The 19,330-nt window shown below is 40.2% G+C and overlaps 1 protein-coding gene across 2 annotated transcripts; it reads right to left on the reverse strand.

The window, feature by feature from the left end:
* Window positions 1-1,180: 1,180 nt before the first annotated feature.
* On the reverse strand, window positions 1,181-5,518 carry LOC308104061 (uncharacterized protein). Of its 2 annotated transcripts, XM_080454334.1 has the most exons (5): window positions 5,413-5,518; window positions 5,260-5,318; window positions 4,592-4,690; window positions 3,263-3,526; window positions 1,181-3,007 (listed from the first exon to the last, which is right to left on the reverse strand). In XM_080454334.1, the coding sequence occupies exons 3-5, from the start codon at window positions 4,656-4,658 to the stop codon at window positions 2,139-2,141; spliced, it is 1,200 nt and encodes a 399-aa protein (XP_080310460.1). In that variant the 5' UTR covers window positions 4,659-4,690; window positions 5,260-5,318; window positions 5,413-5,518; the 3' UTR covers window positions 1,181-2,138. The 2 variants fall into 2 exon arrangements, with proteins under 2 accessions (XP_080310460.1, XP_080310459.1); XM_080454333.1 differs by lacking the exon at window positions 5,413-5,518 and having other exon boundaries at window positions 5,260-5,407.
* Window positions 5,519-19,330: the final 13,812 nt, after the last annotated feature.

The raw sequence follows: 19,330 nt of genomic DNA on the forward strand, positions 1-19,330 counted from the left end.
ATTGAACATGCTGGCCATTTGAGGTATTGCAGGTGTGGCCAATGTATGTGAACGAGGCCATGGGGCTTCGAGAATCTTCAGTGATGCGTTCGAGGCCCCAAATAGGCCTCGCCCATCACATTTTCCAATACGTTTCCAACCCGGAAGAAGGGTTCAAATAGGCACATGCGCTGGGTGAGCAACTCAATGCAAGTGGATGGGAGGCGATATCCGGTGCCCTCTCTATTATTTTTAACTCTATGTGGACACTGGACAGGCGCCGGCGGACATTTTTTAATTTTGTTAAAGTTGTACAATGCAAATTCACAACTAACGATTTTTAGCAACCTCTGCTGGTCACTACCGTCACTGCATACAATTTCCGTGGTCCTCGATTACCCAGAATTCCATTCGTTTTCACCGGAAGCCGGAAGCGTTTCAAAAAGCGATCTTTTAATTGTTTTATACTATCTACGGATCGTTTCTCTTAGCCAGTGGAGCATTAGTTACCATGAGCTGTGCTTTGTTTTTCTGTTCTTTTTCGATCTTCTAATCCTACATTCTCTTAAAATCAGCGTGAGGTTCCTTTTCGTTATTAGCGCGATAGTTCCTGGCCAAACAGGAAACCGTTGCGGTAGTTCCTGGCCAAAAAGGAAACCAGTGCATTTCCACCTCCGTTTTCCGGCCAGATGACGTCATTTCCCCGGGAAAGTCCCCCCAGTCCACGTTCAATATAAAATATATAAATAAAAGGCTTCCGGGGGTGAAATTCATGGAGTGGGTGTTGTGAAACTTTTGCCACTCACAAAAGATATACAATTTAACTTTAGTTTTGTTGAAAACGTTACCTAGTATGCCTTTAAATATATTGGATACATGGATAGTTTCAGCACTGCATCTATCACAGCTTTGAGCTTCCATCACTGCACATTGATGCTGCACAGGTCTGATCCTCACATCTCACAGAAATGCACCAATACCATGTTACAGGATACAACACATACCAATACCATGTTACAGGATACAACACATACCATGTATTAAACATGTGTTAACCATATCTTTTTCAAACTATGTGAATATATCAATATTTCTATGATATTTCTCTACATTATTTATATGGCTATATTCATAATGTATGATGAATTCAGACTGTGACAAAGAAGCTATTTTTGTAGTAGAAATATTTAATGAAGTCATAGAGAAGAGAATAATGGAATACAGTTCAGAGTTTGGTTATTGTACCAGAATGTTCTAGTAAACAGGAAAATAGTTCTGTAAGATAGATTGATTGTAATGAATGAATTGCACTGGGTCAGGCTGACCTAAAATGGTGTAACTTATCATAACCATCACAAAAAGGTATAAAAACACACCCACAATCCTATTTCATCAGTCCTGTCTGCAGATACGGCTCTGTTAGTATATTAACAAATATATATTTACATAGTATATACTTCTAAAAATGTATAGCTGCATATGGTTACTGTTAACACTTAATACAGATTGAGGATATTAAGGATTTAAAAGTGAAAAAAACAAGAGACGAGGCCTGTTGACAGGAGCAGTATGAAAATCAATATTTTTGCTCTTCTATCCACCTCCCTATACCAACATACAGGCGTTTCTTTTGATCCTCCCAGTGAGCTAATTTATAGTAGAACGTTTCCCTTCTACTTCTACGTTTCCCTTGGTGTGAATAAACTGGTGTCTTTTTAGAAGAGGCGATTAGTTGAACATGCAATAGAAAGAAAGGTTTTTCTCCAGTGTGGATACGCTTATGTCTCTTGAAGGAACCGGACTCACTGAACCTCTTGTCACAATGTTGGATACGCTGATGTGTCTTCAGGTTCTGTAACCAAATTAAATCTTAGTGTTGGGTTTGTACTGGGATCAGCGAGGTAAAATCAGAATGTCGTTTCATGGATAAAGGTAGACTAAAAGAGTTATTGGTGACAAAAAATTTGACTAAAATGTGAACAGTTTTTGTTGACAAAAATATTTGCTAAATACTTAAGGTTGTGTTGGACTAAAATGCTTGACTTTTTGTTGACTAAAACTTTACTAAATAAAAACAGGATGAGGTTGACTAAATATGATGAAAATCATAGTATCAAGGACGATTGAAACTGGACTAAGACTGAGACTGTCTGATAAAATCAACACTGTTTTTTCAGAGAAGCTGCCCAAACGAAACGCTGGTGGTGTCGCTTTAGGGAACATAAATGACTGAAACTCTTGTCACAATGTTCACAGTGGAATGGTTTTTCTCCAGTGTGGACACGCTGGTGTGTTTTCAGTTGACATGAGTCACGGAAACTCTTGTCACAAGGTTCACAGTGGAATGTTTTTTCTCCAGTGTGAATATAATTGTGGCTCTTCAGGGAACCTAACTGACGGAAACTCTTGTCACAATGTTCACAGTGGAATGGTTTTTCTCCAGTGTGGACACGCTGGTGTCTCTTCAGGTTAGATGACTCTCTGAAACACTTGTTACAATGTTTACAGTGGAATGGTTTTACTCCAGTGTGGATATGCTGGTGTTTCTTCAGGGAACCTAACTCACGGAAACTCTTGTCACAATGTTCACAGTGGAATGGTTTTACTCCAGTGTGGATATGCTGGTGTTTCTTCAGGGAACCTAACTGACGGAAACTCTTGTCACAATGTTCACAGTGGAATGGTTTTTCTCCAGTGTGGACACGCTGGTGTCTCTTCAGGTCAGATGACCAACTGAAACTCTTGTCGCACATTTTACAGTGGAGAGGTTTTTCATCACGCTGGTGTTTTTTCAGGTGTTTTTTCAGGTAAGATGACTGGCTGAAACACTTGTTACAATATTTACAGTGATAAGGTCCATCTCCTTGTTTCGGGCTGGTTGTAGAGCTGTTGATTTGCTGACAGGCTGATTTTTGCCGGTCGTTGTGTCTCCACCTGATGTGTTTATAGAGGTAGAGCTGAGATGTGAAGGAGAATGAACACTCAGAACAGGAGAAGAACTGAGTCTGGGAAGACTGGGACCTCACTCCTGAGAGAGGAAGGGGGGGGGGGGGCAGAGGGGAGAGAGAGAGAGGAAGAGAGAAGGGGAGAGGCTGGTTAAAAATGGTGAGCACAAATACAACTTTACAAGCTTCCATCATCAAACAAGTCTGTTGTTTAGGAGCATACGGCTTCCCTGTTAACATTTCTGATTTAATTGTATTTTTCATCAACCTCTTTTATTCTCCACTCCCAGTTTTCCACACCCATGTAAGTCCTGTCCCTGTGTTTAACACTGACTAACCTCCACTGGTCTCCTCCGAATCATCACTGTCTTCAGAGACTTCAGTGTCAGATTCAAGTTCAACTTCAACTTCAGAACAGTGTGAAGAGATGTCTTCATCATCATCTTCACTTTTCACTGCTAGTAATGTCAACATTGACCCAACAGGCTCCTCTGGTCTTTGAAGTAACTCCTCCTGTTCCTCTTTAATGTGTGGAGGCTCTGGTTCCTCCTGGAGCAGACTGGGGCTCCTCTCCTCTTTACACACAGCCATGTGCAGGATGTCTAGTTGGAGCAGAAAAATAACATGATAGTGAACACTGGATTCCTGAAGTGTAAACAAACCTTTCCATCCTCCATGTACAAAAGGAGGTATCACCTACTTAAGGTGCATTCCCACTGAAAGAAAATAATAGATGCAAGACAGGCTCAGATACACGTTCTTCTATTCATAGTGTACAGTATGTATTTCCCCTCAAAAGTAGACCAATCACATCTCATGCAGTTAAGTTGACATCATGAAACAGAAACATCTCCACACATGAAAGCTTGAAATGTCAGGTGAAAGTTGGGTCGTAGATTAAAATCTATGTAAAATTGTTTTTATGGCGTGGCTCTATACGTCTAGAAATAGGTCTGTGAGTCTGCGAATCTGTCTGTGTGTCCGGGACGAATCTCACAAACCGTTTTGACGATCAGATCATTATGGAAATTTCTTCACGCTGATCAAGGAAGTATTTTTCCACTTCTGATCAAATGTACAATGTGAAGTTATATGGTGCAGTTTATGCGCTTTTTGGTTATGGTAATGAGACAAACAAGGTTAACAATGATTTTTTGAGATCTTTAAATGATAGCTACATATCATTATGATTATTATCAGTCGTCAAGATATTTTTTGCAATGGTTATTGTACAGTGAAAATTTTATCTGGTCTGAAATGAAGGAATTGAATAAGGACTTTAATAACTGGAGACCTAGTGGTGTCAAGAATAACTAATATTTGCAGAAGGTAAAGGCAATATGGCCTAAGCCCAAGTCTCTAACATATGAATCTTGGGTGCAAAGATTATAGGATTCATATAATAGGGAATAAATAATTCGTAATTTAAGATTACACAAGGAAAACGTATCAAAAGATGGACTCCTGCAATGCAAATAATTGTCTAAAGTGAATAAGGTGAAAGTAGCCAATCTGTTTTTTATGTTTCTGCAACCAGACAGGATGAGCAATTTGTTTAATCATCAGGATATTATTATTGTCATGATATATTTGGTCATGATTATTTCTTAGTAAAATTAGATAGTGACAACCCTACAACAGAACAGGAAAAAGCACATGAAACGTACCGAGGTGTGGGTGGTCTTCAGGTTCCTGTTTAATAGAGATAGCCCTGGCTGAGTCTGGAGAGTTCATCTTCACCTGCAGTCTGGACTCCACAAACTGGCCTGAAAAGAAGGAATTGAATAAGGACTTTAAAGATGGGGTTCATGGTTCATTTTCATATGGTGCTGACCCTGGTGCTGACTGATTAGTTTGTGGCTGATGCCATGACGACACATTGAGGCTAGACAACACACTCCATATTTAGGGTAGCAGCATTGGGAAGAATGGGAACTTGCGTTGCACCGATCCTGGATGAGAACGACATAGAACCTCATCTCGGAGCTGTATAGCGGAGTGAGAGGTTCTTTATGGAGCTAACTTGTAACATCCGTGTCCGGGGGGTCAGCACTTTATATTTGAAATCTGAACGTTTATGTAGATGTACTGGTTGTAAATGTAAACATAAAAAAAACAGGAACAAGTAGCTCCATGACAGTCATGTTTCGGGGCTATAGTCTTGCTGCTGCCTGCTATCGTTTGTGTTTATGATCACTTTATAACAAACTAACAGCTAAGAGTAATTAGATTTATGATTTATGTTAATCAAGACAAAAAGATGAAACAAGACGTGATCCGTTCATCTTAAATGTTATAAATAGATGAAACCCAACATGAATGAGTTGATCTTTACCTGCTGTGTTTCAGTGGTTGAGCTGCTAACAAACGTCCTCCTGCTGCTTAACGACGACACTGTTTAGAAACGACACGTTTGACTTTTCTTTGTATTTTACTTTTATATAAATCTATGGTATTTTAAAGTGTCAACAACAGTCAGTCAACACACCATGTTGTTTTCACTACTGCATTGTGGGTATGTTCTTCTTCTGACGTCCACTCTGTCTAGAGGCCAGTTGGCGTATTGCTGCCCCCTGCTGTTGGTCTCGGGTACTTTGATTGATTGAAATTTTTATTAGGCAAAAGAATGTAAAACAACACAGTTACATTTATAATGCTTTTGTCTAAAAGGTCCGGCCAAAAAAGTCCTTGCGGACTTGTTTCCGTTGGGGTCCTTGAGTTAATTTCATAGACATATATAGTAGCAACCAAACAGTTCAAAAATCAACATGAAAATACAGATAATACAGAAAAAGTACCACTATGTACAAAAAAAGCATTTAAAAATATATGTACAAGAAGAAAGGGGGGGGGAAGCATGGAAAAATAAAAAATTATATACAAAAAAAAGCATGAGGAAATACAAAATATGTACAAAAAGAGGAGGGGGGGGGGTCGTCTGTCTACAGGGAAACTGGTACTAGCTCCTCTTTCGGCCTCCAGAAAGATGGGTTTTTAGGGCAGTTTTGAATGAGCCCAGCGAACTGCATTTTTTGAGGGATGGGGTTAGACTATTCCATTCCTTGGTGGCTGTGCTATAGAAGGAGAATTTGCCCATGTTTGTTTTATGGGTGGGTGGTACCAGATTGTTGTTTACGCTCCCTCTAGTTTCGTGGCTGTGGGTGTCACTAACTTTTTCGAGGTATTTATACAGATATGCGGGTATAGGGGGCATATCGGGCAAATCTGCATTTACAATTTTGAAGACCAGACCCATTTTTAGTTGTTTAACCCTGTCTTCCACCCTGAGCCAGCCTAGGCTGGCAAAGTGAATGTCCATTGTTTATATACAGTAACAGTACTATGTGACCTTCCAGACCTGTAGACAAGAGAACACCTAGGAGTGCAACAGTTAATTTGTTTCTGATGATCAATAATTCAGTAAATTAATCAATTAATAATTGATCCCTATTTTGGACATGTCATTATAAGCAAAAATCTTACAAATATAGTGAAAATATTATATGTACAAGCTCACAACAAATCAAGATCTGATGCGTTTTGAGCTTGCAGATCAGCTATTTTCACTAGTTATTTCACTAATTATTTTATTGTTCTTTCGATTTCCAAGACAGATTTCCGGCAGACTAGATACAAATGGATGTTGTGTTGCTGCCTCCTGTGTTTTGTTTTAGGAATTGCAACAATTTGGGGAAACATGGGGAAATGTGCTCAATCTCTCTACCCACTCCCTGCAATAGACTTGACTTCCTCCCCCCTCAGTCAGCACAGCATATTATTAAAATCAAATAAAACTTTATTTATAGAGCACATTTAAAACAACAGAAGCTGACCAAAGTGCTGTACAAGGTTGAGACAAACAAGGCATCAACAGGCACCCATCATGCACAGACAATATGTACATTGTTAAAACACATTAGAGGATCAAGTGCAATTAAAAGCCAAAGAGAATAGGTGGGTTTTATTATTCACATATTTTACTTTTTAGGGGAAGAATGTATTACTTAAGTTACTCAACAACTTGTTTTTCTGCTTGTTCTAGGAACTTCCAACTTGATTCATTCCACTGCATGAAAATTTAAGCAGAGCTTCCCTAATATATTTTTTCACCCATTCTACAACTTTAAGTTCATCATTTAGTGGCAATTCTCAAGTTAAGACATAGTATTTGATTATATTTTTTGTAATAAATATTTTTTCCCCTAACACCCCTCAATATAATTGCTTACCCTAAGACTTAATAAATAATAGGATGAATATAAATGTCTATAATTGAAACAGTAGCCTACCTAGGGCACCTTCTCTTTTAGGACCTCCAACCAATCATATGTTTCTGGATAAGAGTTTGATAGAGTGATAATAAACTATATGAGGTGGCGCCAAAGGCAAAAGACTAGTCTGGTGAACCATTACGGTCGTGTGACTGTGAATGATAATGTGAACTCACGTGACCGGGATGGTTTACCAGGCTAGCAAAAGACCACACTAAGTACAGTTTATTTTTGTACACTTTGTGTAACTAATGCAGATTTTGGCTCTGATATTTGTATACTTGTGTTTTAAAACCCGTTGTCAGAAATGGATTCCCCAATAACCCTCAAAATTACTCCAGTATTCTCCAAATCGGTAAAAACTGTTAAATATTATCCATGTGGGTGATTAAGCTATTTAAAGTGAGGTGCAAATTGACCATTTCATCGCTGTCGGGTGGAAACCTTGTATGTCCAAAACGGTTTATTTTTAAAAACGCATATGCATACAATGCGTTGTGAGCTTGATAAAGTAGTAGAGCATTAATTTCCAAAGAAACAAACACTCGAAATATGCAGATACAAGGTCTCTGACCGACAGCAACGAAATACAAGTTAGCATCCAGCAGTTTCTAAATGGAAGATTTCAGTTGACTATTTTCACATTGCTGGCAAGTAGACTAAAATGTAATTCAGTCAATTGCTTCAAAATGTATTGTAATGACGGGTGGGGTGAAGATTCCAAGCCAACTTTTTTTATACAGGAAAGAGGTTTATTTCAGATTCTCAAAAGGGCTCCAACAATGCAATAACAAAGGGACTAGGAGGGGAGTGCTCACTGCAATCACCCCTACTGCCCATGGTTTGGTAACCAGTCATGACATTTACAGTTACTGTATGAGACAAAACAAAATCGCAAAATGAAATCAACGACATTCATTGTGAATAAACACATACAAATTTCCTAACACAATAAAAACAATATACAATAAGTGTTGGTGGTCACCCCAAGGCATACTAGTCTGTCTCTATCTCATTCGCACAACGAATAGTTATTCTAAAGTGTTACCCAATATCATTGTTTAATTAAAGGTAGGGTAAGTGATTTGCTTTGGTTAAAATAAGTGTTAAATAGCTCTATATTCTGACAGTACTCATTGCTATAGCGTGTTTGTTCAGTAAAATGAGTCTCCTTGTCTCTCCAGCTCTTTATAAAACAGAAAATGCATTTTCGTTTCAGTTTCATTTCCAATTTTAGCCAATCAGGATAGAGAACTCAATCAGGTTATAGATTAAACAAGTGAAATTGGGTACTTTCTCCTGATTGGCTGAGATTTTGACACCTACCGGAAAATGTATTTTCTGTTTATTAAAGAGCTGGAGAGACGGGGAGACTGCTGTTACTGAACAAACACTCTATAGCAATGATTACTATCAGAATATAGTGCCTACCTTTTAACAAAATACTTTATGTTTTAACCCAAAAATATCACTTACCCTACCTTTAACCTTTGTTTAAAAACACAAATAAAATGGTCTGTTCTCTTTGTGCGTTGATGTGTTTGATGAAATATTCAGTAAAAAACTGTCCAGCTGTACGGTTAACCCCTGAGCCTGTACGAATTCTCATGTGTTTCTCCACAGAATCACTGTGATAAAATAAATAGATCATATCAAATAACTAGCTTGTTCATTTTTCCTCTGTTCCCTTCTGTTACACACTATTGTGTAATCCAGAAATGTCAACTCTCATTAAATCTATTATCATCTTTGGTCATTAATTCAAAATCACATATGCAGAACTGCACAGAATGTAAAGTGCAGTTCTGTGGACAGCATTAGCTGGGGGAACAAACACCATGTGCACTTAATTGAAAAGGCAATAGGTGGGAAATATTATGATCCTTTTCACTGGATCAGTCGCCGAATAAAAAACAGACTTAAGAATTCAATTCAGCCACAAGTCTCCAGTATTCAGCTTAAAAAACAAGTGAAACCAACAGCAGCATTTGAAGCTATCTCCTAGCCACAGGTTCACCAATCCCAGCAACAGCACATCCACCATGACCGGCTGACATACTTGCCCATATGGCATACAGAGTGGAGCTTCCTTCACTCTGGACTGGCCACTGCACCAATGGAACCAAAATGCTTCTGGTATCCATCAAACCACCGGTTCTCATGGAAGGGAATACAATTTACTCCCATGTGACACCCTGAAGAAGGCAAGAAGCCAACACCAAACACATGTTGATGTATTTTAATGCATTGAGCCCATTTAATTAAAGCCCTTTCACTGGACCTGGATTTTTGTATGCCGTTTTGGACTTTTCAAAGTCAGGTCTTCAAGCAGGAGCTGGCTAAATCATTTAGCATGTTGGATGGAGGACCTACAACATTTTTCCTCCTCACTCTAAATCTATGGTTTTGTGGTGATTTACCAATTTAAAACATCAGGGCAAAAACATAATTTTAATCCAGCGGAGCCCTACTAGGGCTCTGCTCTGCTCCACCTTGGGGTTCTAGGTAGTCAGATTCACTTCTGTCTACTGGTTGTTTATCATGAAGTCTCATGTGTCTCACCATGCTATCGACCCGAGCAAGCCTTTTACCACAAATTGAACATGGAAAAGCTTTCTCGCCTGCGTGCCTAAACATGTGATTTGTCATTGTTCCCTTTAGACGAAAGCTTTCCTCACAAATAGTACACTTGAATGGTTTATCGCCTGTGTGCGTTGTCATGTGTTTGGTCACATGATTCTTTTGACGAAATCTTCTGTTACAAACTGTGCAGCTGTATGGTTTTGTCCCTGTATGAATTATCACGTGTTTATCCAATGTACTTCTGTGACGAAAGCTTTTTTCACAAATTGTGCAACTGTACGGTTTTTCTGTCGAATGTACTCTCATATGTGACTTCAGTAGCTTTTCATTACTAAAGATTTTGCAACAAATTGTACAAGATTTACCCTCTGTGTGTTGGACTCTCATATGTTTTGCCAGAGCACTAAACTTAGTAAATCTCTTACCACAAACATTACATGTCCTGTGCCATGTAATGTTCAACTTCTTCACAGGCGAACTTTGAACTTTCACCAACTTACCACTGTCTTTTGGTGGCTCTAAACAACTCTTCAACACATTCACAGGTGATGTTTCTTCTTTCACTGATGTGCTAGTGTCTCTTGGTATTTCACAGTCCTCTCCATCAGAATGTATGTCCCTTTGTAGAGGTGGGGAGTTTTCTTCCATGTTTCTTTTCATGAGCATTGATGTCACCTTGGATCTGTTGGCTTCATCTAGGTCCTTCTGTCTACAGTTCAGTGGCAGCTCAAAGTCCCCCTGGTCCAGACAGAAATTCCCCTTTTGCTTCTCAGGGCAAACCTCCTCCTCACTGTGGACAGGGAGGTGAAGGAGTTCTAGAAGGTGTAAAAGAACATTTTATATTAACCGCTGGAGCTGGTAGGGCTGAACAATTCGTAAAAGCGTACCCACTCGTAATGCATTGTGCATTCATCAATGTATATATACACTAATGTATCTGTATACTTAGTTATGCCTTAATTTTGCACATTCTATAAAATCTGACTTTAGGCAGCCCCAAAACTGTCCATACTGCTTACCTACTACTAATCACTTACATGATTAGTAGTAACATGTTATAGATATTGTTATAAGTAAGGAGGGTAATTGAAAATAATACATTTAAATATACCCTCAGTGGCCACTTTATTAGGTACAACCCGTTCAATAATGTAAACAACCTACTCCTCCAAACAGAGAGTGATGTGGCTGCAACTCAGTATATAAAGTATTTCATGTATTAAGGGCCAGGTTAAATGTCAAATGGTGAATTTTATAGCATCTTTGTCCAAGGCCCTTTACAATGTGCATTACATTCATCCATTCACACACCGAAGGCAGATGAAACCATGCAAAAAAAAAAACTGCTCATTGAGTGCAGTTGGGTTCAGTGTCTTGTTCAAGGACCCTTAGACGGGAACCGGGAACCTCCCAAGCAACTAGCTGCTCTACCTCATTTCTGCCGCTCAGTTATGGTTCCACCGAACATCAGAATGAGCAAGTCACTCGTACTAGACAGGGTGGTTCTAGAATCTCTGAAAGAGCTACCCTCCAATACAGCACTGTTTCTAAAGGTGGGGTCTGGCCTGGGGACCCCCAAGTGTCCTTGAGGGGGTCCAAGGGGTTCCCCAGCTAAATGATAGATAGTTATGAACCAAATTGACCGTAACTCCGAGAGTGTACACTTGGAACCAAATGGACCAGTAAATAGTCAATTTGTTCCATTTGTATTTTGTACACTCTCAGAAATCAAATTAACACTGTGTATTTTACAGTATAGATTTGGCCCAATCGCCCAATTAGTGGGGTCCCAGATGGAAAATATAATAAATAAAATAAAAACATATCAAGTGGGGGTCTGGGCCTAATGCATATCAAACTGGGGGTCATTGAAATTAAAATGCTTGTGAATCACTGCTGTACAGTGTGTGTAGTTTCCTGAGAATATACAGGCCGTGATGGAAGAAGTACTCACATGTTTTACTTAAGTAAAAAGTATCAATACAAGTGGATGTCCCGTATTCAAAATGTACTTGAGTAAAAGTACAAAAGTATCTGCATCAAAATATACTTAAACCAAACCATAGTGCCTAGAGCCTCCTAGTGTCGCCACCAGCTGCAACATCTCAACTTTCCTGGCCTGGCGTTGGCCGGACTGATGGCGTGGATTGGATCCGCATTGTCGGTCTGGCATTTGCTAGGCTAACCTGGCCTGGCATTGGCCGGGCTGATGGCGTGGATTCACTCACATACGTGTCTGTTGCAAGACCCGAAACACCCGGTGACTCCAGGTAACAACACTGACGATGTGTCCAAGTGCATTAGTTGATGTTTTATTGACTGAAAACTCTGGGAGTGGGAGTACCGGTACCGTGGCGACCACGAAGAGTGTGGTGACATCTGGAGAGACAGAGGACGGCAGAGGCGTCGGCTCACTTGGGCAACTGGGGCAACTGCCCAGGCAGTAAAGATCCTGCCCAGTCTAGCTGCTGAAACTTGTGGGCCAGATTCGCCAGAAAAAAAAGGGAAAATCAACATAACAATAACATTAGCAGCCCCTCACCCCTGTCGATACTATGGGAACGGCACACGATGCATGCACATTTTCTGTTGTAGCCAACCACAGCAAGTCGCCTTTGTTTTCAAATTGCCCTCATTTGCAATTTGGCCAAACCGGTTTCAAACAAGAGTCAGGTGTGACAATGATTTACACATCATTTTAAACCAGATAGTAGACTGTCAACTTGGTGAGTTGAATGCCAGGTTCCAAAATGACTCATATGGTTTCATGACATTTGCTGGTGTGTTCCTATTACAACTCCCCGTGCTGATGCAGCTGAAATGGTAAAAACTCTGTCTCTGGCAGTGTTTTTGGTGTAACAGTGAAAGAGCAGCAGCTTGATTCATTTTGGACCCACCTTGCAATCAAAGAATGCATAGGGTGAAAAATTTGACACACTAAGGTTTTGGATGCCTGCCCAGCTGGCGCTTTCTCCAGTGTCCATTGTTTCTCAAACGCATTGATAACACTGCCAATGACCATATGCAGCATTGAACGCCTATTTTCCAGTGCAAACAGAATCAAAAGTGCAAGCAGAACTAAGTACAATGACTACCTCTCGCCTAAATAGTCTGTCTTCTGTGGCGTTTGAGAGAGATTTAACTAACCATTTGGACCATGATGAGGTTATTGACATTTTCAAGTGCAAGCCCTGTTGTATTGTGCTGTAGACTAGGCTGCTATAAGTTTGCAGTGCACTGTATTTGATTTGTTAACTTTGCTGTTGTTCTCTTTTGAGAATAAAAAAACATACATTGATTATACTTGCTTATTACACGGCTTGTAATAAGCCGTGTAATAAGCTTTTTTCATGTCATATGAAAGCAGGGAATCATAGCAAAATAATGATATATATTGGTTAATAAGATTGAGTGAATAGTTTTGAAACTACAGCTTATAGAACTGAAGTCAAGTTACTCTTCAGTAGAGAAAAGACCAGTTGAATGGATCTCATTCAGAGATAGTACTACTGGGCTATCAATCCCATCATGCATAGCGGGATTTACATAATCCTTTGCTTAAAGGGTTAGGGTTAGGCTCTCTTTGTTATGTATGCCCTCTGAGACCAAGTATTTGCCACTGCCCCCTGCTGGAACCGGCTGGTTCCAGTGTGCAGGAGGACTTAACAAAGATACCTTTTCACAACAGTTTTAACAAAATATGATTGTTTATACATCTTTATTTGACATTTACATTAGACACAAGCCAACAGACTAGTGATACCTTTCAAAACGATCGGGTAGAAATAGCAGATTGTACCGCGATTTCGCGATGTTTGGATGGAAACTGAGGATTTGGTTAGCAATGCTAGCAAATGCTATGCTCTAACCTTATATTTTACTACATGTTTATGCATTTATTTCTTATTTACATGTTTATTTAAGCTCTGAAATTTCTGTCAGATATACTCTAGTATGGGAAGAGTCTTACTGGGCTATTAACTCATTTTGTATAAAAAATAAAGTAAAAAAAATAAAAATAATCTCCTTTCCTGAACAATGGGCACCAGCGAAATGACTGTCCTTCAGTCAAAAGTGGTCACATTTTATTACATTATGAGCTGATTATTACATTATGAGCTTTTATTACATTTAGCTTATTACATTATGAGCCGTTGTTACATTATTAGTTACTACACCAACTCATAAAGTAACTAGAAAATGTGCTCCTCGGAGCACAGGTCTCCGCCAGTACTGTTCCTGATTAATCCTGTCTTACCTATTTATGTTACATATTGTCACGTGTCACTTGACCAATGTTAGCTTGACCAATGTTACCTCACTTCAAAAAACATAAATGGGTTTTTGAAGTGACACACCTATTTATAGGATTTTATTTCGTCATGCGTCTCGCTAGCCAATCAAAAGCATTGGTGACAACATATTGTCACGTGTCACGTGAAGCTTGACCAATGTTAGCTTGGCTAGGGGGGGGGGGACACACAGCGGGACGGGAACGAAAACATAATCTCCACCTCTGGCGGAGACAATAACGGCTCATAATGTAATAACGGCTTATAATGTAATAAATTAAATGTAATAAAAGCTCATAATGTAATAATTAGCTTATAATGTAATAAAAACAACAATTTGAGCCGTCATTACGTTATGAACTGTTATTACATTATGAGTGACTATGCAAGGTTCTTAATGTAACACATTGTTACATTATTACATTATGCAAAAATCTGTTACGTTATGCGCTCATGATTTTACTACATTATGAGCTAATTATTACATTATGAGCTTTTATTACATTTAGTTTATTACATTATGAACCGTTATTACATTATGAGCCATTATTACATTATGAGTTGCTACAAGGGGTCTTCAACGTTTTTCAGGCCAAGGACCCCTTAGCCGAGAGAGAGATGAAGCAGGGACCCCCCACTACATATTGTATAAAATTGTGTTGCAGATCAATATGTAGTCAACTTGACCGTTGGCTCTGTACTTGGTCTGCCCTTTTTCCCTCCAGCAACTCTCTGAAAATAGCAGATCTACAAGCTCACAACGCCTCTAAGCTTGTTGATCTGCTATTTTCGGCCAATGTTCCCCATCGCACAAAGATTTAGCGGACCCCCTGTAGTAACTCTGAGGACCACCCTAGGGGTCCAGGACCCCCTGTTGAAGACCCCTGTCCTAGAAGATGACTGACTGACCTCTCACACTTCCTGGTGGAGATATGAGCTCCACTGAGCGTGTGACACCTTTCAATTTTTACCAGGTTGCTTTGCAGCCTGGTCTAGGAAGAGACTGATCAACTACTCAACACTTTCTCAACACTTTCTAGCAACCTTTTCATCATTGGCTGTCCTTTACACCTTTAAGCCAATGGGGAGGCTTCCCCGTTTTGCCTGTCCTTTAACCCAATGGGGAGACTTCCCCATACTCAGAACGACAGGCGTCCTCCCATGCTGTGGGATCATAGCCCAGAAAAAAAAAAAGTGTGGTCGTCGGCCACCAAACAAACTATTGACTTGACTCCTCATACACACACACAGCGCCGCCTCCAACGGCGATATTTTCCTCCGCGAGCGAAAGGGTCCATTTGGTTCCATGCGGTGACGCTGGAGAGAGCAACCTGGTATTAATATGACGGCGTCATCATTTCTTGTTTATATTTATTTTAGCCTTTGGGTTCTATCAGTCATGGCTGCCAGCTCCCACCTGATGTTGTGTGGGAGTTCAGACTGATCCAGACGGTACTGAATAACCGCTAGCTTGCATAACGTCTTCAGACTAGGACTTAAGTCTAGGATGTACAGGTCATCGTCTCCTCCAAAGAGGATGATACGATCTCCCACCGTGCAACAGCGGCCACCAATCATCCTTAACGGGCCTTCCCGCTTGGGCTTCACCTCCTTCCAGGAGAAGGTCTCTGGATTGAATTTCCACATATCACTGTTGGGGCTAACCTCACAGGTTAGGTTAGCCCCAACCCAGTTGTCACCACCAAATATGTACAGCTCTCCATTGTAGGTAAAGGCTGAATGATTAATGCGTCCTTCTGGAAGAAGCTGTGCAGAAGGTGGCGTGCTCAGCCAGCAGTCGGTCTCTGTGTCAAACACTCTGATGTCGTTGTAGACGACCCCCGGGGCCCCCTGGCCCGGAAATACAAACATCTTTGTCCCGATGATGGTGGCAGTGTGCCATCCTGAAACAGATGGTGGAGTTCCTCCGGTTAAAGACCAGACCATCGTGTTGGTTTCCAGCTTGTACGTGTCCTTAGTGTGACCAGTCAGCGGGATGGATCCTCCATGGATATACATGACCTTCCTCAAGACGCAGGCTGAGTGGCCATGCACCACCTCTGGAACGGTCCCAGAAATCCTTGGCTTGAACCATGTGTGGGTGTCGACATCAAACGCATAAAGTACGTTGTTGCAAAGATCACCGTCCATATCAAGCCCTCCCCAGATGTAGACGGTGTCTTCTATCAGCACAGCAGTGTGGTTCTGCCGAAAGCAAGGAACTACAAGGGCACGTTCTCCTCTTCTAGTTGTCAGCGGGGGCAACGTCTTCCATCTCAGAGACACTGTGTTGAAGATGTGCACATTTATGCGATTCTTCTCATCATCACTACCATCATCACTACCATCATCACTAGCGTAACCTCCAAATGAGTATATCTTGTATCCCACTGTCACGGCAACCTGATGATATCCAGACCTTGTTGCTCCTCTCAGATTCACTGTCCAGTGCAACATTTGACACACCAGCAACACACGGAATAAGAACTATTAGTGCTTTCCTCTGTAAAAAGAATGGAGTTTTATTACATGCGCCGCCATTTATGCCAGTCTATGAGGTCGGTCATCTATGATGTCAGCATTGTGACATCATACTGATCATAGATATCCATATTTGGGCAAAGTTTCAGCCCAAGCCGCCTACTGTAGATAGATATTATACCTTTGATGCTATGGGGGGAGGGATATTCAGGTGCCAGAGACAGCACAGCAGTTTAAGTTACAGTTAAGCCCTCTCCAGACCAATCTGAGTCGGCCCGATTTTGGGCCGAATTGGCTTCGGGAAGCGTCGGCCAGTCGGTTAGGGGTCCGTCGGGGGGTCCGTCGGGACCTTTTCGGCCGACCCAGAGCCGACCGAACATGTTCAGCTTTTTAGCCGACTGGTAGCGCAGTGGCAGTGACAACAGAGGACTGTCGGTGTTGCCAGATTATGTGAGAGAAACAAGCGACCATGTCTATGAAAACCTACATTCACTGTTTCTTGTTGTTGCTCCCAGAGAGAGAGAGAGATTGATTGATTTGCCCTACTTTTGCGCTGTGGTGATTGGGAGCAGGTGTGTAAATTTGTCCAGTGACGGAGTCACATGCATCCGTGTTTATGTATAAATATGTAATGCGCAAGTATGTAAACATATCCTTCTGAGTGGGAGTTCAAGCATTGCATGAATAGGCTCGTAAAGCAGAGAGAGAGAGAGAGGCTCGTAAAGCAGAGAGAGAGCGAGAGCGAGAGAGAGAGAGAGAGAGAGAGAGAGAGAGAGAGAGAGAGAGAGAGAGAGAGAGAGAGAGAGAGAACAATTAAGTGAATTGCTTTCAGCTGCTGCTGCTGTGCGGAGTGTGCTACAGGGCATATCTTCGCCAAGCCAGGGTGACCTACCCAGGCTCATGAAATTCATATTCAGGCATAGTAGCCAATTAGAATGAAATCTTCAAAAACGGACTCATATACTGATACAGAACCATATATTGGCTATATATTATGGCTGTCGGGTGGAAATCTTGTATGTTCCTTTTTTATTATTATTTAAAAACAATTTAAAATCGTGAAAATAGCCAATCTACAAGCAGTAATTATTAATAATTAAGAAATACTATATTTTAAAGAGTGAAAAATCAACTAAAGTCATTATTAGTGCAAGTTCATTCACATTTCATTTGAATGAAAATAACTTGTGGGTAAAATACATTCTGTGAATCTAATGTGATTAATGTGACCCCTACTTCAGTCAGTGAAGTCCAGGGCTGAATGTGACATATTGAGACCTATATAACTAAATATTGGTCATTTGCCAACACATTATTTTGTGAAATAAATGGGTAATATTTCACAGATAGTTATACTATTCTTATAATATATTAAAATACAATCATCTTAACCTTCAAGTTAAATGCATTATTTCCGTGGACTTAAAAATCATTTTTGGACTTAAAAATCGTTATTATTTTTTTGGATGGCCTTCCTGCCCTGGCAGGAAGGCCGGGCAGGGCCTTTGTGCCCTCCAAAAAATTACAACACCAAAGGCCAAGTGGCCTTGCCCCTAAAATGACGAAATTCCAGGCTTGAATGCAATAGATGTACTCTGAGTCTGTTACAAGTAAAAGTCCGGAATTCAACATTTACTTGAGTAAAAGTACTAAAGTATTGGTATAAAAATGTACTTAAAGTACCAAAAGTAAAAGTACAAAAATGTTTGAAAATAGCAGATCTACAAGCTCAGAACGCGTGCATCGCAACACGTTGTGAGCTTGTAGATCTGCTATTTTCAAATAGCTTATAGGTACAAAATAGGGCTAAAGTGGTTAATGTATGTTTCATAATGATTTATATCTGCAAAGTAACTAGTAACTAAACATTTCAAATAATTGTTGTGGAGTACAAGTATAGACAATTGGAAATACTCCAGTAAAGTAAAAGTACCTCAAAATTGTACTTAAGTACAGTACTTGAGTAAATGTACTAGTTACTTTACACCACTGCACGTCAGTGAAGAAAAAACGCTGGGAACATCCCTAAGTGGCTTTGCAGGGAAACAAGCCCAAAGTCGCTTATAATAAGCAGACCTGGCAACGCTGGCACGCTAAAAGTCAAATTAGCACATGAATGGCCAGTCGGCTGACAGACTTAAATGGTAACTTTTGCCAACCGAATACCAGTCTGTTGCAGTCTGGAGTAGTCTGCAATAGTCTGGACGAGTCTGTTTGGTGCGGAGTTGCCTTTACACACACACACACACACACACACACACACACACACACACACACACACACACACACACACACACACACACACACACACACACACACACACACACACACACACACACACACACTAGGGCTGACAACTTTCCTCAGAAATGATATTCGAATATTGCTCTTATTGGCAGATATTCGAATATATTCGAATATTATTATTAGTATTATGGAAAAATATCTTTTTTTCTTGCATATTGTATTTTATTCACGTTTCTCTCTCTTGCATTAACGTTGCAATGGACAGTGGGGGCAGTAGCATATTGACTGAAAGTACCAAAAGTACTCATTCTGCAGAATATCCCATTTCACAAGTTCAAAATGTATTAAAAACATATTTTTTAAAATAGTAGATCTACAAGCTCACAATGTGTTGCATCGCGATCAAATCTACTATTTTCAAATGGCCGAAATGTATATAGGGCTGAAGTGGTTAAAGTCTTTAGTAATAATCAAAATCTGCAAAGTAACTAGTAACTTAAGTTTTCATATCATTGTAGTGGAGTAAAAGTAC

Source organism: Gymnoscopelus braueri, assembly GCF_963280865.1.
Source record: "Gymnoscopelus braueri genome assembly, chromosome: 17".
NCBI lineage: Eukaryota > Metazoa > Chordata > Actinopteri > Myctophiformes > Myctophidae > Gymnoscopelus > Gymnoscopelus braueri.

Bases quoted from the DNA above. Each gene is read 5' to 3' on its own strand.
- LOC308104061 (XM_080454334.1), bottom strand. From the start codon at position 4,658: ATGAACTCTCCAGACTCAGCCAGGGCTATCTCTATTAAACAGGAACCT. The intron at 3,527-4,591 runs GTACGTTTCATG...TGCTCCAACTAG, and splicing joins TGAAGACCACCCACACCTCG to ACATCCTGCACATGGCTGTG. The intron at 3,008-3,262 runs GTTAGTCAGTGT...TTCCTCTCTCAG, and splicing joins TTCGGAGGAGACCAGTGGAG to GAGTGAGGTCCCAGTCTTCC.